General features: G+C 43.8%; 1 protein-coding gene across 9 annotated transcripts in view; it reads left to right on the top strand.

Annotated features, from left to right (window-relative positions):
• The window catches only part of Gbf1 (golgi brefeldin A resistant guanine nucleotide exchange factor 1), a 123,796-nt gene that overhangs the window by 99,132 nt on the left and 6,010 nt on the right, over positions 1–18,654 (top strand). For 5 of the 9 annotated variants that reach the window (XM_020171216.2, XM_074078430.1, XM_074078428.1 and 2 more), the window contains 21 exons: positions 2,074–2,221; positions 2,551–2,774; positions 3,272–3,440; positions 3,896–4,107; positions 4,388–4,486; positions 5,312–5,506; positions 5,811–6,000; positions 6,776–6,916; positions 7,230–7,318; positions 8,260–8,462; positions 9,010–9,133; positions 9,619–9,744; positions 10,004–10,086; positions 11,725–11,961; positions 12,456–12,549; positions 12,960–13,136; positions 13,579–13,643; positions 13,729–13,852; positions 14,063–14,134; positions 14,251–14,345; positions 14,595–14,748. In XM_020171216.2, coding sequence (XP_020026805.2) covers positions 2,074–2,221; positions 2,551–2,774; positions 3,272–3,440; positions 3,896–4,107; positions 4,388–4,486; positions 5,312–5,506; positions 5,811–6,000; positions 6,776–6,916; positions 7,230–7,318; positions 8,260–8,462; positions 9,010–9,133; positions 9,619–9,744; positions 10,004–10,086; positions 11,725–11,961; positions 12,456–12,549; positions 12,960–13,136; positions 13,579–13,643; positions 13,729–13,852; positions 14,063–14,134; positions 14,251–14,345; positions 14,595–14,748 — 3,021 coding nt within the window. The remainder of the gene's footprint in view (positions 1–2,073; positions 2,222–2,550; positions 2,775–3,271; positions 3,441–3,895; positions 4,108–4,387; positions 4,487–5,311; positions 5,507–5,810; positions 6,001–6,775; positions 6,917–7,229; positions 7,319–8,259; positions 8,463–9,009; positions 9,134–9,618; positions 9,745–10,003; positions 10,087–11,724; positions 11,962–12,455; positions 12,550–12,959; positions 13,137–13,578; positions 13,644–13,728; positions 13,853–14,062; positions 14,135–14,250; positions 14,346–14,594; positions 14,749–18,654) is intronic. The other 4 variants (XM_020171217.2, XM_074078432.1, XM_074078429.1 and 1 more) reach the window with 1 other exon arrangement.

Here is an 18,654-nt window from a genome sequence, read left to right as displayed (position 1 = left end):
GGTAGGGAGTGTCTAACTATCCATCACAAGAGCATGCATGCTAGAGATGTGGTTGTAGACATCCAGGTCATTGAAGACAAAAGTACCCTGTATGTCCTGCTAGCTAGATAGTCCATAGGCCTGTGTCCTTTTTGAATGCATTGTCTGGAGTTTCCTTTGTGTATTTGCATAGTCTCAAATTGCAGCTCTCTTCAGTGGCTCAGCATGTTGCCATGAGTATTAACCTAGGACCATGCTCTTTTTTTTTAAGTTTCTGCTGTCTTTGGCATAGAATTATTCAGACAAGGTAGTATAGGGTTTCATAAACATCCATTGTCTACCTTGTACCTTAGGGCCTAAGAACAGAGGGTATAGCTACACTTTAAAAGCTAAGGTTTTTGTGAGAACTGACACGCTCTCAGCCCCTACTTCAGTCAGAAGCCCAAGAACAGTCATTGAAATGACTACGTTGGAGCTAGCTCTGCAGACGATAGGGAGGAGAAACAGGAAAAGATTGACCGTAGTATGGAATAAATGTCAATGATTGTTATTCTCAGTGGAAATAGGACTGAAATGTGGTAGTCTTCTGGAGAGAAAGACTAGCTCATAAAAGTGGATTCAGTTGTAAGTATTTTTTGGAATTCAGTGACTGACCAAAAAAGCCAGGAGGTTTTTGATTTGCCTGACTGATCTCCTCGGTTTCTTTGTCCTTCTATGTCTGGCTCTCTGTTCTCCCAGATTATGTTTTACCCTGGACTTGATCTAGCTGAGCTCCAGTGGTTCCTGTTTAGCCACAGGCCTCAAACACTTGAAGCTCAGTTCTAGGTGTAGGACTGCAGACACTGTGGATATAGAAAAACAAGAAATCTTGAAGCCATTAAGAAGTGGGGGAAAGGCTCAGCTTTTGGGCCCCTCTCCTTTACTGGAAGGACCAATGAATAAGGAAGGAAGAATTATGTGGTTTCTAAGTAAGGAAATCAAAGGCTGCCCAGCTCTGAGAATTTGGAGGAGCTTAAGGAAAGTAGCCTATCCACAAATGTCAGAAGGAATTGAACAAGTTCCTTAAAATTGCATCTAGAAAGAGCAACAGTGATACTCACGAGGCAGAGATCAGGAGGATCATGGTTTGAGGCCATCTGGGCAAAAATTTAGTGAGACCCAATCTCAGTCAGTAAGCTGGTGTAATGGCATGCATCTGTGATCCCAACTTCTGTGGAGGCCATTGATAAGAGGATCATGGTCTGACTTACCTGAAAAATAATTAAAGCCTAAAATAGAGCTGGGGGTGTGACTTAAGTGGTAGAGTGCCTGCCTAGCAAATTCAAGGCCCTGAATTTAAACCCCAGTACTTAAAAAAAAAAACAAAACAGTGAGAAGGATAAGAAGTCCCATTTGTATGCTAAAATTGGGAACAGCAGAACAGAACAGCAGCAAGACATGACCCTCCATCCATGACTCCACAAATAAACTGAGATGTCACTTCTTTCCTAACTCTAAGGAATTAAGCTTTTGACCAATTTGATGCAGAAATTTTGGAGAGAGTAAAGAATGTATTTATGACGTAAGCCCAGTTCATGAAGCAGTAAGAAAGCTAAAAGTCTAAACAGAAAGGAGTAAGTACTTTCAGCTGGATAAGAACTAGGAGTAGGAAGCTGCTGTGCAGAATAGTTGAGGAGGAAAGCCCAGGAATCCTTGGGTTTATAGATTTGCAGCTCCTGGCAAAAGAGCCCCTGCTCTTACCCTTTCTGCCAGAGAATCATGCATCATGATAGGACACAGGATTGCCTGTCTAATGTAACAAATAAGGACACATGGGAGCAGAGCAATAATAGTAATAGCTGGCTGTATGAATAACCAGGCCAAAATCATAATGTCATCTTCCACATGGAGGCTGCCATGCTACCATGAAAATGGTAAATGTAGAAGCTAGATTAGAGTGTAAGAATGTAGTCTGGTGGCCTAGATTCTTACTTTAGCACAGATGTGGGGTATAAACCGTTGAGGCTAGAAGGACTAAGTGAAGAGAGATTTCTAGGATAGACTCTTTGTTTGAATACCCTTTGGTTGAGTGCTAATGAAATGTGATATTTCCAGCTGAAAATGAGAGCAGGAGGCATGAGTGATTCATCCAAGTGGAAGAAACAGAAGAGATCCCCCCGGCCTCCACGTCATATGACCAAAGTATCACCAAGTTCAGAGCTTCCCACCCCAAATGGAACTACCTTATCATCTAACCTCACTGGTGAGTACCCTAGGCTGCTTCCTCTAGTTAGAATGGATAGGGAAAAAGGTTCCTTTCTTTCTCAGGGATTTTTGAAATGGAAAACTGATGGGCTTTGGTCTTTCTGCTGAGAGCAAATAAGGGAAACTCCTGGTCAAATCAGACTGTGACCATTCAACAGCCCTGCAGTAACTTAAGGTTATTCTCCTTTCAGAGGGACTCTCACTACTGTAGGACAAGCATGTTCAGACATGAGTATGCAGTCTGAGAAGCACAGCCCCTGGTACTATATAGGGTATGTTTTACCCATAAAGACTTCTCCTTCAAGTTTCACTTACTTTTCTTGGTAGGTGGCATGCCCTTCATTGATGTGCCCACACCCATCTCCTCTGCAAGTTCAGAAGCTGCCTCAGCAGTGGTTAGCCCCTCTATAGACAGTGGCCTGGAATTCTCCTCTCAGACCGCCTCTAAGGAGGACCTCACTGACCTGGAACAACCTGGCTCTCCAAGGGAAAGCACAGCTGCAGAACCTGGGAGCAGTGAGCTAGGGGTCTCTGATCAACCTGATCACCAGGTATGGCTTTGATTTTTTTTTTTTTTCCTTCTACTGTGACTTTTAGATCTTGTATCCAGGCCTTGACTTAAAAGATTGGGATAGGGGGTTCTTCCCTTTTTCCCAGAATTAGTTCTGCTTTCCAGAAAACCTACAGTAGGACTCACTGTGCGAGCTCATGGGATTTATCAAGTTATGCATACAGGTAGTATCTGGAAAAGGGGAGGGAACTGGCCATGGCTTTTCTGGAAAGTAATGATCCAAATAAGCCTGTTGAGAGCCTCTGTATCTGTAGGGTTCTAGTCACTATAGATTAGTGATATCTTAGGAGATGTTTTCTGAGTCCTTCATCCTACTCCTATCCTGAGCCATCTTGCAGTGATTCATAAACAACTGAACTGACCCTACCCCAATAGTCCTTTGAGACTGGAGAATAGGGACTTGAGGGGAGTAAGTTCTGAGTTGTTCTTACCTTATCCCTACATCTACATTCTACATCTGCCTGCTACTGATCATAGCAGGAAGGGGCCCATGTGGAAAAGGCCCAGTCAGCATCGGTGGAATCCATCCCTGAAGTATTAGAGGAGTGCACATCCCCTGCTGATCACTCTGACTCTGCCTCTGTCCATGATATGGATTACGTCAATCCCCGGGGCGTGCGCTTTACACAGTCCTCCCAGAAAGAAGGTGGGTACTCTCTGGAAGACTTTGCTTATTTGCCTCCACCATCCTACCCTCTAAGCTGCCTGAGCCTAAAACCAGCTTGTATCAAGGTGACTATTGACTGTGAGTATTACTTCTAGGCCATTTTCTAGGCAGGTAATGTAATCAAGCTATAGAACTATTGGCATGGATGGTAGCCCTTCCCTAACTTACACAGTTTGGTGGGCAAAATGAAGTGAAAGGGAAGAATAGAAAGCTTAGGAATTTTAACAAAAAGGATGGGTTCTTGATTCTGATTTCCTCTAGTGAGACTAGTTTTCTCGCCTTCCTGGTGTGTAGTAGTGAGGGATCCCTTTCCTTGAAGAGAGTTTTCCTTGAAGAAAATTCCTGAAATTATCTTGGATAATGCAGGGCTCGCTGGGCTGAGCCAGGAGACTGGTTGTTTCTTAGCAGTCCTGCTCTTCTCCTTGCTTTCCCAGGCACAGCTTTGGTTCCCTATGGTCTTCCCTGCATCCGAGAGCTCTTCCGTTTCCTTATCTCCCTCACCAATCCACACGACCGCCACAACTCAGAGGTTATGATCCACATGGGACTTCATTTGCTAACAGTGGCCCTTGAGTCGGCCCCTGTGGCCCAATGCCAGACTCTCCTGGGCCTGATCAAGGATGAGATGTGCCGCCACTTATTCCAGGTAAGACCAGATTGCTCAGAGTTCCTGGCCGTTTTTCAGGGCCTCTCAAGGACCAGAGTTGTGCAGGAAAGAAGGGTTGGCTGATTGTGCAGAGTATAGATTCTAAGACAGTACCTACCCCAAGAATTCTGGTACCTGAGAGAAATATAGGAATGGGTAGATACAAAGTTCCCTCAAAGCATAGGCCCTCTGGCAATTTCAACAGTTTGCTCCCTTGCCTTTCTATTGGCTGAGTCATAGTCAGCTTCAGAAACTTCATGGCCTACCCTCTGTTCTCCAGCTACTCAGCGTAGAGCGGGTGAACCTTTATGCTGCTTCCCTGCGAGTATGCTTCCTACTGTTTGAGAGCATGCGGGAGCACCTCAAATTCCAATTGGAGGTAAGTTTCTTGATCTTGGAAGAAAAAGAAAAAACAAAAACACAGCTATATGGCATCTTTAGTGGAGCCAGCTCTGTCATGCTTCAGGGATGAGATTTATAGACTTTCTGTAGGAGAGTGCTTTAGCTTCCATAGTTTGTTTCGTTGATTGGCCTCTGTAGTAGAAAAGTTTGAAAGAGCCCAGAGAAAGCTGGCTGACTATAAAGTGGGAGAGACCAAATATGAGGATTGGTAGGTAAGATCACCATCAATGGGAATAGCTCTTTTGCCTACCAGTTCCTCTTGCAAGTAAAGCCAGCACTACTACTAAATTGCAACAAGGAGTTCTAGCCAGGCGTTGGTGTCTCACACTTGTAATCCTAGCTACTCAAGAGGCAGAGATCAGGAGGATCAAGGTTCAAAACCAGCCCAGGCAAATAGTTCACAAGACCCTATCTCGAAAATACCCAATACAAAAAAAGGGCTGATAGAGTGGCTCGACTGGTAGAGCGCCTGCCTAGCAAACGTGAAGTCCTGAGTTCAAACCCCAGTACTGTCCCCCCAAAAAACCAAAAAGGAACTCTAAATAGGACTAAGTTAGGTTCATGTAAAGGAAAAGAGGCAACTTCTTTGGGATTAGGCATAAGGAAGAGAGCCTTGCCCCAAAATGGAGAGAAAAAAGGGGGTGTTTTTAGGAGTGGAGATCCTTTAGATACCTTTAGATGTCTCTTAATGCATGCTTCCTAGCTGGGCTTCTGCTTCCTGTTTAATGTTCTTCCCATCCAATTTTCTCTTCCTATTGTGAATTTTTCTCCCTCAAATGGCAATTGCTGGGTTTATTACCAGATGTACATCAAAAAGCTCATGGAGATCATCACTGTGGAAAATCCCAAGATGCCTTATGAAATGAAGGAAATGGCACTGGAGGCCATTGTGCAGCTCTGGCGCATCCCCAGTTTTGTGACTGAGCTTTACATCAATTATGATTGTGACTACTACTGTTCCAACCTCTTTGAGGACCTCACTAAACTGCTATCCAAGGTGCTGAACTATTACTGGCATCTAGAAAGAAGGCTGTTATACGTGGTATAGTGAGAATGCTACATACAGGGAAGGGAACACTTCAGAGAAGACGAAAGTCTTTTTGTAAGGGTCTCCCATGTACTAATCAGGCTCAACCCTGCTTGACCTCTGAGATCAGACAAGATTGGGTGCATTCAGGATGGAATGGCAGTAGACAATTTTGTAAGGGTAATGGAGAAGTCATAGGTTTGGAATTTTTAGAAAAATAACCAGTTAAAGTGTTCTCCTAACCTCAAGGCTAATAGATGTTTTTACTTTTCAGAATGCCTTCCCTGTATCTGGTCAACTTTATACAACACACCTACTGTCTCTTGATGCCCTTTTGACAGTGATTGACAGCACTGAAGCCCACTGCCAGGCCAAAGTTCTCAACAGCCTCACCCAGCAAGAGAAGAAAGAAGCAGCCAGACCCAGCTATGAGGCAGTAGATGGTACCCGAGAAGCTAGCAATAGTGAGAGGCATTTCTTTCCCTCAATCACTCACTCACTCCCTTTCTTCCTTCCCTCCCTCCCGTTTTTCCTCCCTCCTTTTTTGGCATCTCCTTCTTTGATGATCCCAGAGTTCTGTGCTTATCATTCTCTACTTACTGAGTCACTTCTCCTGTCCTTATATCACTTCTCCTGGGATGCTCCCAATTCTGTGTTTCTGAATTTGGTTGTTTGAATCATAGGCCACACAGGCAAATTAGCAGGACTCATGGACTTTTCTCTTTTCCCTTCTCCTCAGTTTGGTGTTTTTACAGAATTTTTATTTCTTTATGACAAGAGAACAGAAATTAAAGGATATAGGACTCTTTCCCTACAAGCTCCATTGCCCTGCTTTTTCCCATCCCCAATAACTGCCTCCACTTTAATTGTAATTGTCTCCATCTCCTCCTCCAGATTGAGTTTGCAGAAAATCAGGGAAAATAACTAGTTTTTTGTTTTGGTTTGGTTTTTATTTTGTGGGGGGAAGTACTGGGGTTTGAACTCAGGGCCTTGCACTTGCTAGGCAGATGCACTACCACTTGAGCCATGCCCCCAGCTCTGTAGTCTCTTTGTTAAATTACAGAATGTAATGTTTGGCCATCCTGGGACAGTGACTACTTACCTTTGCTTGAGTTTGTCCTTTCAGGGCTGGTGCCCTGTATGAGAGTATACAGATCTTCTTGACTTGGACTGACCTCTCTCCTGCAGCTCTCCTTGGCTTTCTACCATAAGTCTTCACATGTCTTTTTCTCTTTCCAGCTGAGAGAGCAGCCAGTGATGGGAAAGCTGTAGGCATGACCCCAGATGCTCCAGGCCTGAATCTGCCAGGTGGAGGACGGCTATCAGCTGAACATGGAAAGGCAGGATGCAGTGATATGGAGGAAGCTGGTGACTCTGAGGGTGAGTATTGGATGTCCATACCCATAAGCCCCCTCAGCTAGAGGGTCTGGTTAGAAACAGAAGGAGGCAGCAGAGCAGCCTAGTGCTGTACCTGAGAAAGCCTTGGCAGTTCACCTTGGCTTCAAACTCAGAGAGGAAAGAAAACATCTGGAGCCCCAGAAGATAGGACTTCCAAAGGGTAGGAGACTGGTGAGGACAAGAAAATTGCTGAGGTTCCTCATTTTCACTCGGGAGTATGTCAGTGACCTTCCAAAAGTCATTGTCCTGATAAAAAGAGGTCTTATGGGCATTTTCCTTCTCTTCTTTTTCCTAGCTGACAAAAAATTTACCCGGAAGCCACCTCGATTTTCCTGTCTCCTGCCAGATCCACGGGAACTAACTGAAATTAAAAACAAAAAAAAGGTACATGCATACATTGCCCAGAGTTCACCCTGTGCTCACCCGTCTGCGAGTCCTTTGAAGGGTTTCTGTCCTAGAGGATAAGGATAAGGAAAATTTTAGCAGCTTATTGCACCAGTCTCCTAAGGCTACTCTGTGGGCTTGCTGGAACTTCAGCAACTTCTCAGTCTCCTTTGAAGGCCTTCCCTTATATAGTTGAGCAATGCTATTCATTGCCCCAGGGCAAGTGCCACTCCACCTGACAGCCAGGTGTTACTGGTGGTGGTGACAGGAGCCCTGGAAACTGGTTTTGCGTGGATTATCAGAGGCCATTTATCAGCTCCACTATGGTGATTTGCAATGAAAGGAAATTTATTCTGGTACTTTAGTAAAGTTCAAGTAACTATTCATACTTTTAGTTTTCTTAACACAAAGAAAAGTTTCCATTTAACCCTTTCTTCCTCTTATTGCTAGCCTAAATGACTTTGGCTTATGCATGCCATTGATTGCAGGGCTGTGACTGGACATACGGGAGCAGAGTGATCATCACAGCTAGTCCATCTTGTTTTTCAAACACAGGGCCTTAAGAACCAGGCAACCAAACAACAAAGGAGATCCCAAGCCAAGCTTTAGACAATATACTGTCAACAGATGCCAGGAATGAGTATAAAACTGAAGAGAAGAATTCTCTTCCTGTCCTTTTCCTTGATTTTCAAGTTAGAGAATTGGCTGTCCCATGCATTTTGAGCACTCAGAAAAGGAGTGGCAAGGAGATCCTGAGCCACTTATAATGAAACCAGAAGATAGGGAGAACTAGAGCCAGTATGACCCAGTCTTAGTTATGGAGTCACTTAAGAACCACATCCTAGGCGCCTGTTAGGTGGCCTGCTATAGGCTATGCTGGATTCTGGCCTGGTCTTGTCTGATTTAGGAGCAGCTTCTGACACCTAGTCTTTCCTTTCCAGCTACTAATCACTGGCACAGAGCAGTTCAACCAGAAACCAAAGAAGGGTATCCAGTTTCTGCAAGAGAAAGGCCTCCTCACCATCCCAATGGACAACACAGAGGTAGCCCAGTGGCTTCGAGAGAATCCTCGGCTAGACAAGAAAATGATTGGCGAGTTTGTGAGTGACCGCAAAAACATTGACCTGTTGGAGAGTTTTGTAAGGTGAGAAAGCTGTAAGAAATATAAGGACTGGGACTGTAGTATAGCTCAGAGGTAGAGTGCTCATCTAGCGTATAGGAAGCCCTGGAGCTGGAGATTTACAGCTCCATAAAAAAAAGTAAAGAAAGAGGTAAATAATAAATAAGTAAATAAATAAATGTCTAAGAGTTACATCCCTTCTTAAAAGCAGTCTCAGTTGGTTCCTGCTAATGACCAGCTCACATACTCTGTCTCTTCCCATCATTTCTATCTGTTGGGCCTGAAAGGGATTCCAGTGAGATAGCTTTGGGAATCCTCTGTTCTGCATGGATAGCATTACAGAGGTGGATGGAGCAGGAGTCTGGGGATGAGGTTTCTAGGCAAGTATCTGCCTAGTACTAAGGTCAGGGTTTTTTTGTTTTGTTTTTTAAGAGATGACCAAGAGATAACCACCCCTTTACTAGAGCCCTCAACCTCCTCCATTCCAGTAAGAAAAAGTTAAGAGGACTGTGGCCCAATCTGTATAGTTTCCATATCTCCAGCCTCTTTATTTTACTTCCTTTTCCTTTAGCACCTTCAGTTTTCAGGGTCTGCGGCTTGATGAAGCTCTCCGCCTGTACCTGGAAGCCTTCCGTTTGCCTGGGGAAGCACCAGTCATTCACAGGTTGCTGGAGGCATTCACAGAGCACTGGAGGGTGAGTCTTATTGGCAGAGGCTGAGCCCAGGATCCCAGATCAATTTGAGGGCTTCTGTTGACCTACCTGCTGTCTTCTAAGAAGGCTATGTGTGCCAGGTGCCAGTAGCTCACATCTGAAATCCTAGGAGGCTAAGATCAGGAGGATCGAGGTTCAAAGCCAGCCCAGGCAAATGGTTTGCAAGAACCCATCTCCAAAATAATCAGATCAAAATGGACTGGAGGTGTGTCTCAAGTGATAGAGCATTTGCTTTGCAAGTGCGAACCCTTGAGCCCTACCAAAAAAAAAAAAAAAAAAAAAAAAAAAATGGTGAGAACGACATCAGTGAGCTTTCCATGAGACCAGCTTCTTTTAAGTTGGCAAGAGCTTGCCAACTTTCTAAGTGATATCTCCCCTCTGTACCAGCATTGACTTGTGGGTTAGTAGTGAGAGTTTAATTGACTAGAGACAGGTATTGACACAGGTGGGATCTTTGCTTTTTTCAGAATTGTAATGGCTCCCCATTTGCCAATAGTGATGCCTGCTTTGCCCTGGCCTATGCTGTCATCATGCTTAACACTGACCAGCACAACCACAATGTTCGCAAACAGAATGCACCTATGACCCTGGAGGTAAGCTTGGGTTCCAGCCAAGGCAGAGAAGATTGCACAGCTTTGGAGACAGTATGAAGGACATGGGGTTTCTAGAGGACCTGGTGGACAAAGTTCTGTGCAAGGAATCAGGGAGGGCTGGCCAAGAGGAACTGAGTTGGGAAGGTGGGTTCTTTTACTTAGCTGTTTCCTAAGTCCTATTTATCACAGACCCAGAAGTTCCTTGGGTGGGCTTCAGCACTGATACAAGGAGGAAAAAATCTTACTTGCCTGTCTCTAGGAGTTTCGCAAAAACCTGAAAGGTGTGAATGGAGGAAAGGATTTTGAGCAAGATATCCTGGAGGACATGTACCATGCCATCAAGTGAGTGTATATGGAGAACAGTGCACCATCTCTGTTAAGGAGAGGTATACTGCCTCCTTTCCTACTTTTTATAGTCACATTAGACTGCAGTGACTCACATGCCCTGGATTTAGCCTTGGGACTTAGTTGGGTGACCCACCCTCTGCCAACTCATTTCTTCCTTAGAGAGAAACTGAACAATATTGGGACTTCACTGCTCTAAGCCAGGGTCTGAACTGCCCCTCTTATTTTTTCTCTTTTGTGGGGGGGTTAGGGTTGTTGGTGAGGATTGAACCCAGGGCTTCTCACTTGCTAAACACATGTTCTACTACTGAGCTATACATCCCTAGCCCAAACTACTCTTTTTTTTCCCCCCATTTTTTTAAAATTAGTATCTGTTGTACAGGAGGGATTCACTGTGACAATTCCAAATAGTCTTATATTGTACATTGGTTAGATCACCCCCACCATCTCTCCCTCTTATTTCCTTCCCCGTCCCACTTAAAGCAATTGTGAGAGGTTTCTTTGTTCTTTTTCATACAGGTATATGAAGTCCCTCAACCATATACTCTCACTTTAATCTCCTTCATTCACCCTCCCCTCTCCCACAAGTACCCGCCCCCCCCCCACACTATACCTATTTTACAGTCCTGTCTTTCATTTAAGTCAATGTTCAAAGGGGATTCTCCATGTATCCCCACTGTGCAAAATGACTGCTCTTAAATGAGATATCATGGTAGCATTTCCTGAACCTAAAGCAACTGGATTTTCCTGTCTAGCTTACAAGATGCTTTTTCTGGATGATAAAGAAGTCAAGATGGGCACTGGAGGGTGAGGCTTGAGTCAGAGGTCAGAGATGGAACACTTAGTTCTTTCTTGTAAATCAGAAAAAAGTAAAATTGTTTTATCTTCTCAACACTCAGGAAGAATATGAGGCCTTTACTACATACAGAACTTAGGTCCCACTTAAAAACAGGATTTGTGTGGAGGGAGGGCTGGGTCTTTTGGCAGTACTGGGGTTTGAACACAGGGCATCATGCTTGCTAAGGCAGATGCTCTACCACTTGAGCCATAACTCCAGCCTTTTTTTGCTTTTGGTTATTTTTCGGATGGCTCTTGTATTTTTGCCTAGAGCAGGCCAGCAACTATGATCCTCTTACTTCTGCCTTCCATGTAGCTGGGACCACAGGCATGTGGCCCCAAAGATAGGGTTTTGAGATTATGGGACATTTCCTTTCTTTCTCCCTGGTTCCACACTGGTAGGTGGGAAACAGATCACTGAAAACAGATCACTGAATTTCAGCTTTTTTGTGTGTGTTTTGGTTTTAGTTTTGGTGGGATTGGGGTTTGAACTCAACATTGTGCTTACAAAGCAGGCGCTCTACCAGTTGAGCCACACCTCCAGCCCATTTTGCTCTGGATATTGTGGAGATGGAGTCTTGCAACTATTTATCCTGGCTTGGTCTTGAACTTCAGTTCTTCAGATCTCAGTCTCCCAAGTATCTAGGATTATAGGAATGAACCAGTGACCAGTTTGAGCTTCATTTTTGATGATCTCATATTAATGGAAGAATGCCTGTATGGGTGCAGCCGCTTCTCTAGTTTGGAACCAGTCAAGTTTCACAGGAGTACACCAACTCTTTCCTTACCTTCTGACAGGAATGAGGAGATTGTGATGCCTGAGGAGCAGACAGGCTTGGTTCGTGAGAACTATGTGTGGAATGTGCTACTTCATCGAGGTGCCACCCCCGAGGGAATATTCCTACGTGTGCCTCCTGGCAGCTATGATCTTGACCTCTTCACTATGACCTGGGGTCCCACTATTGCTGCTCTTTCTTATGTTTTTGACAAAAGCCTTGAGGAAACAATCATCCAGAAAGCCATCTCAGGCTTCAGGTAGCCCAGCTTTGGTCTTCACCTCCTCCCACCTCTCTAAACTAACATGGTCAACTCCATGCCTCTTTGACTTCTGCTCTTACTTCCTTAGAATGGGGTTCTTCCTGAGTTTGGGGAGGGAAGCCAAAACTTAAGGAAATCTCCAGTCTTTTTTTTTTTTTTTTTTGGTGGTACTAGGGTTTGAACTCAGGGCCTATACCTTGAGCCACTCCACCAGCCCTTTTTTTGTGAAGTGTTTTTCTGAGATAGGGTCTCGCAAACTATTTGCTTGGGTCTGGCTTTGAACCTCCATCCTCCTGCACTCTGCCTCCTGAGTAGCTAGGATTACAGGCATGAGCCACCAGTGCCCTGCTGAAATCTCAGTCTTAAACAGACTCAAGTGAAAGGTTTCTTCCTGGGACTATTGGGGAAGAGCCCCATGCAATCCCTCAGGGACTTGGAAGGGCTACCTGGCCTTCCAGTGACTCTCTTTCTGGGATGGGGTGATATTACAGGAAGTGTGCCATGATCTCCGCCCACTATGGCCTCAGCGATGTGTTTGACAATCTCATCATCTCTCTGTGCAAATTCACAGCTCTCAGCAATGAGGTAAGTAGGGGCAGGAACTGTACTTGAAGTTCCAAGTAGGCCCTCTTTTAGCCATGAATCTAACTGTATCTGCACCTAACCCCTTGACTACACCAGAGCTTAGGCAGGGCTTTCACACTCTAGAATGAGAATAGTCACCACTACCCACCCACTTCCCCCACCAAAAGAAAGAAGAAAAAGAAGAGAGAAAATACAGAGACAGAGAGAACAGTCACCTTACATAATGGGATGGGAGAGGAGATACTAGACTGAGGAAGATCTTAACCAGGTTAGCCCTTCTCATCAGTATTATGGGGGATTGAAGCAAACCAGCCAAAGGACTCTCAGGGAACCATAGGCAGAGAGACCTGAGACAGTATTCTTTCCAAACATTAGCCAAGCCCTGAGCCTCTTTTCATCCTCTTCTCCAGTCTATTGAGAACCTGCCCAGTGTATTTGGAAGCAACCCTAAAGCCCACATTGCAGCCAAGACAGTATTCCATTTGGCCCATCGTCATGGTGACATCCTGCGGGAGGGCTGGAAGAATATCATGGAGGCCATGCTACAGCTCTTTCGAGCCCAGCTGCTGCCCAAGGCTATGGTAGAGGTAATTCTTGATAGGCGAGTCAACATTAACAAGGCAAGAGCCCTAGAATTTTGTGATGTCTACATATAAAATTGGTTTAGAGTAGCACTGGGCCTGATACCTGCCAGTGCTCACCAAGAACCTCTCAAATGTAATATCACATATCTTGTGTGGGAGGGTGGTATTGGGGGGGTAACCTGTAAAGAAAGGCTAAGTAGAAGCCACTGCCAGTCATTACTTAGAGGGGCACAATAGTGTAAGGGCAAAGGGCTACAGGGAGAAGTCCAAAGAACTTTGCTTGAGGGGCAAGAAATGCAAAGGACATATGGAAAGAAATCATTATTACTATTTTTAAAGGCACTGGGAGTTGAACTTAGGGCCTCGTACTTACTAGGCAGACATTCTACCACTGGAGCCACTCTGCCAGCCCTGGAATGAAATTATTCTTGACCTACTTTTACAGGTAGAAGATTTTGTAGATCCCAATGGCAAGATCTCTCTACAGAGAGAAGAGACACCATCAAACCGGTAAGGGCCTACCAGAAGCTGAGAACCTTGGGTAGGAAGGGTCAGAACTTTGGAGCTCACCAGAACATGTACCCTTTTCCTACAGAGGAGAGTCAACAGTACTGAGCTTTGTGAGCTGGCTGACATTAAGTGGTCCTGAGCAGTCTAGTGTGCGGGGTCCATCCACTGAGAACCAAGAGGCCAAGAGATTGGCTTTGGAATGTATCAAGGTAACTGCCTGTCCACCCCTGGTGAGAAAGCCTAGACCACTCCCTACTGGAAAGATATGCAGCCCTGTGAGTTAAAGAATAGCACTGTCTATTCTTTATGATCTGTCATCATCTCTCATCATGACCTGGATGACTCTGACCTCCCTCCTTGGCTCCTGGGGATATTTTCTTTCTTTTATCGGAGACATCATCTCTCTTATGCACCTCTAGCATTGTGACCCAGAAAAGATGATCACAGAAAGCAAGTTCCTCCAGCTGGAGTCCCTGCAGGAGCTCATGAAGGTACTGAATAAGAAAAGGAAATAGATAGGACAGTTGGCTGGGTCTAGGAGTGGGGAACAGGGGCAGTAGTGTGTGCCTTGATTTCAGCTACTTTCCTGCTGCTGTTCCCCCTCCAGGCTCTGGTGTCAGTGACACCAGATGAAGAGACATATGATGAGGAAGATGCTGCTTTCTGTCTGGAGATGCTACTGAGGATTGTACTGGAGAACAGGTAGGAGAGGACAGGTGAGGGCAATCTTTAGACAGACCCCATAATGGGCCAAAAGAATGAAAGTCATCTTGCTGAAAGGCGTCTAGAAGCAAGAAGTACATAAAACTGTAGGCATTAGGGGAGATGCCTGCTCACTATACTGATCTGCTTAGAGTATGATACCAATGACTCATTGGTATTATTTAAGAGACTTATTGCCCAATAGACGCTCCTAGCTGAGACTGTCCTCATCCCTTATGTTCTCTGTAGGGACCGTGTAGGCTGTGTATGGCAGACTGTTCGAGACCATCTATACCACCTCTGTGTCCAAGCACAAGATTTCTGTTTCCTTGTGGAGCGGGCAGTGGTAGGGCTGTTACGCCTAGCCATTCGTCTGCTCCGGAGAGAAGAGATGAGTGGCCAGGTAAGCAGAGTGCATCTGGGAGGGTGGGCGGGTATGCAAGGGACTGAAGCCACATTGTCAGCTGTGAATATGGCCTAAGACAGTGAGTACATGTAGTCCTCCACATCATAAGTCCAGTGACCAGCCACGGGGCTAGTCCAGTCTAACATATGGAATTAGGGCTGAGCCTGAAATAACCTCAGGCATGAAGCTAGTGCCCTGAACCTTGGTAGTTTCCTCTGAGCCTTTGTAGGGTTGGACTGCTCCTGCCTTTTATCTGGTTTCAGATTCCTAAGCATAAGGTCTTTTGGCTCAACTACAAAAATCAACCAGCACTGAACTAATAAGTAAGTTCAACACAGTCACAGGGCATAAGATCAGTACATAAAAATTAATCACAATTCCACATGCTAACAATGAACATATGGAAGCTTTAAGGACCAGGCATGGTGGCACACAACTATAATACCAGGTACTTGGAAGGTGTAGATCAGGATAATCACAGTTCAAGATCAGCATGGGCAAAAAGTTAGTGAGACCCCCAACAAACCAAGCATGGCGTTTCATACCTGTAATCTCAGCTACTGGGATGCACAGGTAGTAGAATCTTGGTCCAAGGCTAGCCCCAGGCAAAAAAACCCATGAGACCTTATCTGAAAAATAACTAAAACAAAAAAAAGGGGTATGGCCCAAGTGATAGAGCACCTGCCTAGCAAGAGCAAGAGTTCAAATCCCCAGTACCACCAGGAAAAATGCAATACCATTTATAAGTGCTCCAAATAAAATGTGCAATACTTAGATATACACCTTACAAAATTTGTATAACATTTGTATCCTGAAAATTAATACGAATCAAAGATACAAATAAATCACATTTTCATGGATTAGAAGACTCAACATAGAATAAAGATGTCAATTCTCCCCATATTAATCTACAAGTGTAACAAATAGCCCAGCAAGTTTTTTTGTAGATATAGATAAGCTTATCCTAAAATTTACATACAAAGGCACAGGCCATAGAATAGCCAAACATTTTTACAAAAAATTAAATGGGACCTCGAGGTATGCTCAAGTGGTGGAGCACCTGCCTAGCAAGTATGAAGCCCTGAATTCAAACCCCAGTACTGCCAAAATAAATTAATTAATTAAGTGGGAGGAATCACTCTGGCTGATACTAAACTATAGCTACAGTTTTAAGATTATGAATTGATAGGTGTCCTGTAATCCTAGCAGGAGGCGGAGATCAGGAGAATTGCAGTTCAAGGCCAATCCAAGCAAATACCCAACACAACAGGGCTGGAAGCATGACTCAAGTGGTAGAGCACCTACCTAGCAAGCGAGCGGCCCTGGGTTCAAACCCCAGTACCACCACCACCAAAAAAAAAAAGATTATGTAGTATTGGTGGAAGAATAGATACATAGGTCAATGGAACAGAACCGAACCTAGAAACAGACTCGCAAATACGCTTAACTGGTTTTTTTGAAACAGGGTTTTACTTTGTGGCCCCAGGCTGGCTTCAAATTCTGCATGTAGCCTCAAACTTGCAATCCTCCTGCCTCAGTCTCCCATGTGCTGGGATTATTATAGACACATACCGTCATGTCCAGTGTAACTGATTTTTGACCAAGATATGAAAACAATTCAATGGAAGAAGGATAGCCTTTTCAACAAGAGTCCTGGAGTGATTCAAATTCACAGGAGTTTAAAACAAATGAACCTTGAGTTAAAAACCTCATACCACTGGGCACCCGTGGCTGGCGCCTGTGGCTCACATCTGTAATCCTAGTTACTCGGGAAGCAGAGATCAGGAGGATTGTCGTTTGAAGCCAGCCTGGGCCAATAGTTTGTGAGACCCTATCTCGAAAAAACCCATCACAAGGAAGGGCTGGTGGAGTGGTTCAAGGTGTAGGCCTAAGTTCAAACCCCGATACCACAAAAACAAAAACTTCATACCTTGTAGAAAAATTGATTCAAATAGATCATGAATTTAAATATATACTGTAAAAACCATAAAAACTAGTAGAAAATCTTTAGAATCTATAACTAAGGAGGATTTTTTGGTTTTTGGTTTTTTTTTTGGCAGTACTTGGGGTTGAACACTGGACCATGTGCTTACTAGGGAAGTATTTTTCCACTTGAGCCATTCCACCAGCTCAAGTTTTTAGACTTGACAGTAAAGCACAGACTATAAGAGGAAAAAATTGATAAATTGAACTTAATATTAAAAACTCGCTCTATGAGAACCTGTTTGAAGAGTGAAAAGAAATTATAGACCAGTAGCAAATATTTGCAAATCACATATTTGAAAAAAGACTATTATCAAAACAGAATGGACATTTCACCACAGAAGATATACAGATGGCCAATCATTCAGCACCATTAGCCATCAGGGAAATGTAAATTAAAACCATGATGAGGTACTACTGTACCCTTAACAGAGTGGGTAAAGTAAAAACTGTGATAATACCAAATGCTGGCAAGGATGCAAAGAAACTGGATTATTCATACATTGCTGGTGAGAATAAAAGATACTATAGCTACTCTGTTGGCAGTTTCTTATAAAACTAAACACGCAATTACTATACAACCCAGCAATTGAACTCTTGAGCATTTATCCCAGAAAAAAATGAAAGCTTATCTTGTTATTAAAAAAAAAAAAAAAAGACTGGACCCTCCTAGTTACATGCCTATAATCTCAGCTACTCTGGAAGCAAAGATCAGAAAGATCAAGGTTCCAGACCAGCCTAGCATAAAGTTAGTATGATCCCATCTCATTCATTAAGCCAAAACATGGTAGCATGTACCTGTGACCCCAGCTACGTGATAGGTCAAAGGTAGGAGATCATGGTCTGAGGCCAGCCCCAGGCAAAAACTCAAGACCCTATCTAAAAAGTAACATAAAAGCAAAAATGGCTAGAGGTATGGCTCAAGTGTCAAGATCTCAAGACCACATGAATGTTCATAGAAGCTTTATTCATAGTAGCCAAAAACTGGATCAGTTCAGATTACTTGCAATACGTGAATAAACTATGGTATACATATACCATGGAATACTATTCAGCAGTTTAAAAGAACAGACTATTGATGCATCTCCAGGGAATTATAGTGAGTAAAAGGCCAATCTCCAAAGATTATATACTATATAATAACATTTATATGACTTTTTTTTTTTTTGGTGGTACTGGAGTTTGAACTCAAGGCCTTGTATGTGCTAGGCAGGTGCTCTACCACTTGAGCTACTCTGCCAGCCCTTTTTTGTGTTGGATATTTTCAAGATAGGGTCTCATAAACCATTTGCTTGGGCTGGCCTCAAATCACAAATCCACCTGATCTCTGTCTCTTGAGTAGCTGTGATTAAAGGTACAAACTGCCAGCACTCAGCCTGTATGTAGGACATTTTTGACCTCACAAAATTTTAGAAGTTGAGGCTAGATTGCAAGGGGTTAGGAATAGGTCAGGGAAAAGGAGGAAATACGATTATAAAAGGGCAGCAGCAAGGGTTCCATGGTGTAGGAACTGTTCATTGTCTTGACTTGTAGGTTCACAAACCTACACAGGTGGTAAAATTGGTACTAGATACATACATATATGAATACAGGTAAAGTTAAGAGAAATCCAAATAAGATCAATATCAGTATCCTGATTATGATATTGTACTTACTTTTGGATAATGTTACCATTAGAATAAGCTGGGCAAAGTGTATAAGGGACCTCCTTGTATTATTTCTTACAATTGCATATGAGCCTAATTAACTCAATAAATATTTCAATGTAAAAAAATGAAGATGGGCCAAGGGTGCAGCTCAGTGGTAGAGCACTTGCCTAGCATGTGCAAGGTAGTGGGTTTGATCCCTAGCACCACACCAAAAAAAAAAAAAAGAGGAAAAGACAAGACCAGCACCATTGTCTCAAGTTGGGTCTTAGCC

This window comes from Castor canadensis, chromosome 7 (assembly GCF_047511655.1).
Source record: "Castor canadensis chromosome 7, mCasCan1.hap1v2, whole genome shotgun sequence".
Classification (NCBI taxonomy): domain Eukaryota; kingdom Metazoa; phylum Chordata; class Mammalia; order Rodentia; family Castoridae; genus Castor; species Castor canadensis.
This window is presented reverse-complemented; position numbering and strand designations above follow the sequence as displayed.